At 60.6% G+C, this 6960-nt stretch overlaps 1 protein-coding gene and 1 long non-coding RNA gene across 2 annotated transcripts; both read right to left on the bottom strand.

The window, feature by feature from the left end:
- Positions 1 to 298: 298 nt before the first annotated feature.
- On the bottom strand, positions 299 to 1302 carry LOC146420535 (uncharacterized). Its single transcript, XR_014849112.1, has 3 exons — positions 1226 to 1302; positions 851 to 1134; positions 299 to 386 (listed from the first exon to the last, which is right to left on the bottom strand). It is a non-coding gene; the product is annotated as an uncharacterized LOC146420535 (long non-coding RNA).
- A 4701-nt stretch (positions 1303 to 6003) lies between these two features.
- On the bottom strand, positions 6004 to 6720 carry LOC146420534 (Fc receptor-like protein 2; the record flags this gene model as incomplete). Its single annotated transcript, XM_085048158.1, has 2 exons — positions 6004 to 6341; positions 6581 to 6720. Coding segments are annotated over 2 exons (478 nt in total), but the record flags the coding sequence as incomplete, so codon positions are not given.
- Positions 6721 to 6960: the final 240 nt, after the last annotated feature.

Here is a 6960-nt window from a genome sequence, read left to right as displayed (position 1 = left end):
TTCCCATGGGAAGCTTTCTTGTGTTTTTGTAAATAAAGATAAAGTTTGGATGTTTTGGAACAGTGTCCCAGAACTTGGACAGTGCAGGCCTGGCCAATCAGGCCTGGGGGAAGGCTTCTGACTGACCAATCTGGGTGACTTTTGAGAACTCTATAAATGTGATGAAATCAAAACAATAAAGGTCATTCCTTCTTGCCACGGAGAACCGATGCATTCATTACTCTGCTAGCTGCTCAACAGCGACATCCCCAAGCCCTCCCGGTGCCAGGAAAAGGACAGGGGACCTGTCCCTGCGGCCACTGTGCAGTTCAGCACCAGGCTGTCACCCAGTGCCACCTGTCCATTGGGGGGCTGTGCTGACAGGGACACCCCTGATACTGGGATCTCTGTGGGGAAGACAAAGGGAATGGGGGACCCTGGAAGGATGAGGGACACCAGGGAGCAGTGAGTGACTCAGGAAAGGGAGGATCAGAGAGGAGTGGGGGGATCCCAGTGAGGAAGAAGGATGCCCAGAGACGGGGAGACTTGGAAAGGGGTGGAAGAGACACCAGGGAGGGATGGAACGTTAGGAAGGGGAGACATGGAGTGGGTTGGAGGGGACCAGAGGGAAGGTTTTGGGGAGCCAGACAGGGCTGGTGGGACCTTTGAATAATGGAGGTACCTAGGAGAGGGAGAGGTGTAAAGGGGGAGTGCTTTGGGGACGAGGTGAGGGATGCAGGGACCAGGGACACTCATGGGAGGACCGAGGGAGGGACCTGGGGAAGGCAAGGAGGCAGGTAGAGAGAGAGTCAGGCAGGGTTGGGGTATCCGGGGAGGCTGTGGGGGTTGCCGTGCCCATCCCCACACTCACTGCGCACCGTGACGCGGAGCCGGGCGCTGCTCTTCCGCACGGCCCCCCCCTCGGAGCGCACCTCGCAGCGTAACTGCTCGAATGGGAGACCCCCACGGCGGGCAGCAGGAGCTGCGGGGACCCCTGCGGGCCCCCCAGCAACTGCCCGTCCCGGTAGAAGAGGTGCAGGAGGGGGGCTCGGGGCCGCAGGGGGCTGGGAGTGCTGAGGCAGCTGAGATTCAGGGGGGACCCCTCGGTGGGCTCCGGGGGACCCTCCAGCTCCAGCACCGGCACCGAGAAGAGCTCTGGGAAGGAGATGGGAGGTGGGGATGTGACTCTGAGTCTGCTGGCTGAGGGGATGTCTCGTTATTGGAGATCCAACTGTGGGATGCTCACCGTGCACTGTCACTGTCACTGGCTCTGACACTGACACTGACACTGACAGACCGATGCTCACCAAGCCACTGCAGTGGTAGATGCCCAAGGCAGCGTCAGAGGGGACAGGGACAGCTCAGACCTCCTAGGATAGCCCCCCAGCTCCTTCTTCTCATGGTAAAATTGCACCCTGCTGACCGACGTGTCCTTCCTGACCCGGCAGCGCAGTGTCACCGTGTCCCCCTCCAGCAGTGGCCCTGCCGGCACCTGCAGCACCAGCCGGTCTGTGGGACAGGAGGGAACCCATTGCACTGAGGGGCTTGAGAAGGGTCCAAGGTGGGACCCCAAGGCACCAGGGACCAATGGGGGAATCTCCATTGTGTGGAAGGATCCCAGGGAGACCAGGGATGACCCCATTGCACCAGCATCCCCATGGTGTTCTCATCCCACTGGGATACACAGGGGAGCACTGGGATGTCCCCGTGTAAAGGGGACAGACTGTCGCCACAGGAGCAGTGTGAGGCCAGCCACAGAGCAGAGCCCACCCAGAGCCATCAGTGGGCCATCCATCCCCATCCCCTGCTCACCATTTAAGACCCTCACGGCTGGGCTGAGCCCAGTGCTGTGTATTTGACAATTGTAGGTGCCACTCTCAGTGACAAGGAAGTTGTCAGCTGCATCCTGCCACCAGCACTGCCCATCCTTGTACCAAGTGGTTGCACCGGCAGTCCCCAAGCCCTGGCAGGTCAGTGTCACTCGGTCCCACAGCACCGCTGGTGTCCAGGGGGGATCCACGAGGAGCTGGGTGGTCTGGGCACCTGCAGGTGACAGGGACACCAGCCTGCCAGGGCCAGCTCAGGGCTGGGGACAGTTGGGCAGGGACATGGCATCTGCCTGAGGACTCACCAGCGAGGCTGAGAGTCTGGGCTGGAAGGGAGAAGGGAGAGGGGCTGGGTGGGAGTGGCACCATGGGGAGAGCAGTACCCAGTGACAGGGTGTTGGGGTCGTTCCCAACTGTCCCCATGGGAACACTGGTTTTGCCCAGAGGTGTTATGGACAGGGACACATTGGGGCACCCTGGGCTGAGGCAGGACACGGGGACACTGTGGACACCCTGGCCATGGTGACATCACCATGCTGGCAATACTCCCACAGTCCCACAGTACATCCCTCCACGTCCACATCCCCATAGCCCTGTGCCTATGATCCCATTGCTATGGCATCTGTCCCCATGGGTTATCCTTATGTTGCTTGTCCCCTTGTCCCTGTGCCTGCGTCCTTCTCCCCTTGTCCCTTTACCCATAGCTGCCCCAGCGCCATGATGCCTCTCCTCCCACCTCAGTCCCCCTATTCCTGTACCCTGTTCTTGTCCCCAGAGCCACCCCATGACCCCAGTCACATCAGGGTCCACCCCCAAGGACTGGCTTTGGTGGCATTGGGGAATTTAAGGGAGCCCGCAGCCCCCCTGTGCCCCCTCCCCACTGCTCTCTGCCTCACCAGGGCCATCCCAGGGCCATCAGCCCTGTGCCCAAGGCACTCACCCCACAGGAGCAGTGCCATCTTCCCGGCCATCCCAGTGTTCCTGGCCATCCAGGCTGGCTGTCGCACATTGACTGCGCCAACTGTCCCTGAGTGGTGGCTCTTCGGCTGAAGGGGAAGGAAGTGAGGTCACATCTCATCTCCACGTGTGGGTGGCCCTTGGTGGGGGCAGGGTGGTGCCAGGCTGGGGGCAGGGTGGAGACATGGTGTTCCCAGGCATGGGGGTCTCAGGGGATGTGAGGAGCTCAGGTTGAGTGTCCGGGGGCAATGGGGCTCCAGGGAATGAAGGTCCTGAGGAGGACTCACAGGGAATGACTGTCTGGGGATTGGGGGTCCCCATGAAGGTTGGTTCAAGGATGGGTGTCCCAGGGGAACATGGTAACCATGGATTGGAGTCATGGCGTGTGGGTGCAGGGACAGGGGTGTGGGGGAAATGGGGGGACCCTTGAGAATAAGGGATTCCTGGGGAATGGGGGCCCACTGGATCCAGGGGATTTGGGTCCTGGGCACTGGGAGTCCTGTTATGGTGGTGCCAGGGAGGGGGGACCTAAGGAATGGGGTCCTATTTTTGGATTCCCAGGGCAATGGGGGTCCCAGCGATGGGCAGTGTCTGGGTGGGCATGTGGGTTGAGCTCCTTCACTGGGTGCCTGTGATTTTGGGGTGACCCAAGGCTCAGCAAAGCCTCCAGCTTGGGGAGTATCTCATGAGGATACTGAGGGTCTCTGATGTACTCCAGGGATTAGCTGTTTTCGCTGCCCTAAGGTTTTTTCCTTTCTCCATTTCTTTTTTTCCTTATATTCCCCATTTTCACTCTACCTACCCACCCATCCCACTCCCTGATTCAGCAATCCTAGGGAGCACCTGGGCACAGAAGTGGTTGGAGAGACCCCAGAGAGAGGTAAAAGGGAGTGAGGGGCGCAGGGAGCAGCACAGTGGGGCTGTGGGGACTGTGGGGGATGGGGGTGTCCGGCTGTGTCCCCAACACTTTGACTTTCCCTTTCCTGCAGCAGAAGGAAGAGGCTGTTTGTGCTTAGAGTCAGATGAGGGGGTGTTTCTGTCCTGGGAGGCACATCCAGGGGAGTCCTGTCCTGTTGGGGTCGCTGTCCCGGGGGGGTGACACATCTTGGAGAGATCATGCACCGGGGGGTGACACACCCTGGCTGGGGGTTCTGGCCCTGTGCGATGGCAGTTCCTGGAGTGTCCCTGCACATTCCTGGGGTCTTGCCTGTCCCAGGGGTGGCACAACCTGGGGACCCCTGTCCATCCCAGAGTGGTGCTCAGCCATGGCACAGCCCCACTGCACAGGGATGGGCATTGGCCAGCCCTGCTCTGGCCAGCCCCAGGGGCAGCCAGCACCTGAGGCTCCCACCTGCCCCCTTGGCCCCCTTTGATCCTCACAGCTTTAGAGCTGCTCAAAGGTGAGAATTGTGTGGGGGAAAAAGGCCTGGCTGTGGTTTGTTCAGCCCTGCAAGAAGCACAGAAACCAACTGGAGCTCAAGCAGTGGCTCAGTGAGGGCCTTTGATGGTTTTCAGAGCAGGGCTGGGTGGAAACTAACCCTGCAGGGGCAGCTGAGAGGGAACCAGTCTGGAAATGCAGCAATTGATCATTTTGTCCCTCTGGCCAAGGGACTGAGAGAGCCCCAGAACTCCTGCAAAGACAGTAATAATCTGCTCACCAACCTGACCTGGAGCCTCCAGATTCCTCAAACCTGTCTCAAACCTGCAGCCCTTTGGAAGCTCCCAGAATGAATGTTTTTGTTCTGGCTTTGCCACGAGATGAGAGGGAAAAGTGTGGAATTACCGAGCAGCGGCTCTGCCCCGCGGCCGTGCTGGGGCTGGGGGTGACCCCGGCTGGATGGCGACAGTGGCTCCGGACACGCTGTCCCAGCCGCTCCGGACACATGGCCACCGTCGCTGCCGCAGCCCGGGACAGTCGCGCCACTCGCAGCGCCATGGCAGCGCCACCTGCCCCGGTGACCGAGCCCAGCACTCCGCTCCCGCAGGCCCGGCGGCTCCTGCCGGGCTCCCTGCTCTCCCCCAGCCTCCCGCTCCCTCCCTCCCGGCGCCCCCCGCCCGCCCCAGGGCTGAGCCCGGCCGAGGCTCCGCAGCAGCTGCGGGGCTCAGAGCCGCTCGGGGAGCGCCGGCTGCGGGGCTTTGGGCACCGGGGGGCACCGGGCAGGGCTGCGGCGGGGCTGGGCTGGGCTCGGGGGACACCTCAGGCTGTCCCCGGCTCCGTCCCGGGGCTCTCGGGGCTCTCGGTGCAGCTGCGAGGCAACCAGTCTGGAAATGCCCCAATTGATCATTTTGTCACCCTCCCCAAGGGACTGAGAGAGCCCCAAATATCCTGCAAATCCCTCAAGGATCTGCTCAACAGTCTGACCTGGACCCTCCTCCTTCCCGATCTGAACACACAGAGCTGAACAAACAAACCCCATTTCTACCAGTTTAATCAAAAAGTTGTGGTTTGGGTCCAATAAAAGGAAAAAGGGTCCTGTGCCCCATGACAGTGGGAGGGCGGAAAGGGCAGTCATGGCCGGAGCCGCCCTCACCTGTCCTGAGGCTTCCTGGCTCCTGCAAGGAAAAGGGGAGGAGGTGACTGTGGGGTCCCTGAGACCCCTGAACCTTCCTGGGACCTCGGGAGCTCCAAGCAACCACCCACAGGACCCACAAATCCCCACGGGACCCCCAAATCCCCACTGCAGCCCAATTCCTACCGGACACTGATACCCCCTGGAACCCAGGAACATCTGAACCCCATAAAGTTCTGCACCACCACAGTATCCCTGATCCCCAAAGGCCCAGAACCCCAAGCCCGGACAGGAGAGGCACCACCCAAACTTAAACAGGACCCCTGAAACATCCCTAAATATAGCTGCACCACCCTCCAACACCTCCCCAGTCCCTCCAGGGGCTCCCAGTGCCACCCCAATGTTCCTCAAAAGCCACCCAGGGATGTCCCTGAAAAAAACTCCAACCCTCCAACACCTCCCCAAACCTCCCAGGAGCTCCAGCCAAGGTCACTGGGGGCTCAGCTTCCCCCAGCTCAGGAGCTCTGGGTGCTGCCCCATCCCTCCCCACACTCTGGAGGTTTCCCCTCACTCCAGGACCCCCAATCCCAACATTGTCACCCACCTGGGCGGTGCCACCAGTGACAGCCCCTGATGACAGCCAGGAGCAGCAGCAGGTACAGGAGGGTCCTGCCGACATTCACAGCCACTGCTGGGGATACAGAGGAGACACATCAGGGTCACCACACACCTCAGGAGTCTTGAATCTCCCAGTGACCCCATATGACCTCACCTGTGCCCCAGTGTCCCTGCAGTGCCACCTCCAGGGCCAGCTCTGGGCTGAGCGCCCGGAACACACGGTGCTCATCCAGCTGGTTGGTGGCCACACACTGGTAGATGCCAGAATGTCCCACATCGATGTCCCCGAGCTCCAGGAGGGGACCCTGGGCCACCTCGTGCCCATCATGCAGCCAGGTGAAGGTGACAGGTGCTGAGCCCACCTGCACCGAGCAGCGCAGGGTCACGGGGTCACCTGTGTGCACCTGGAGTGCCGGGGGGCCAGGGGTGATGGTGGCATTGGCCACGGGCACTGCGGGGACAGAGACGGGGCTGAGGCTGGGGGGAGGGGCTGGCACCAGGTGTTGGGGGATGAGGGAGTATCTGCATGGTGGCACCTGGACACTGAGGGTCCCCTTCACCCATGACAGTGACCGACAGTGGTGGAGGTCATCCCCTGGTGTAAGATGAGGGCATGGAATCGGTGGAATGAGGGTGAGGTGAGGGATACTGTGAATGGGAGTGACCAACCAGCCCGAGGGTCCCACTCACCCAGGACGGTGACATTCAGTGTGGGGCTCTCGGCCATGCTGTCCCCATTGATGGCCTGGCACTGGTAGTGGCTGCTGTCATTGTCCCCAACGTGGCGCAGCTCCAGACGGGGTCCATTGCCCAGCGGTGTCCCCGTGTGGCTAGCACAGTTTTTCCCATGAGAAGTTTTCTTGTGTTTTGTAAATAAAGATAAAGTTTGGATGTTTTTGGAACAGTGTCCCAGAACTTGGGCAGTGCAGGCCTGGCCAATCAGGCCTGGGGGAAGGCTTCTGACTGACCAATCTGGGTGACTTTTGAGAACTCTATGAATGTGATGAAATCAAAACAATAAAGGTCATTCCTTCTTGCCACTGAGAACCGATGCATTCATTACTCTGCTA

The sequence above is a fragment of the Lichenostomus cassidix genome, unplaced genomic scaffold, assembly GCF_008360975.1.
Source record: "Lichenostomus cassidix isolate B80296 unplaced genomic scaffold, HeHo_3.0 HiC_scaffold_161, whole genome shotgun sequence".
NCBI lineage: Eukaryota > Metazoa > Chordata > Aves > Passeriformes > Meliphagidae > Lichenostomus > Lichenostomus cassidix.
This window is presented reverse-complemented; position numbering and strand designations above follow the sequence as displayed.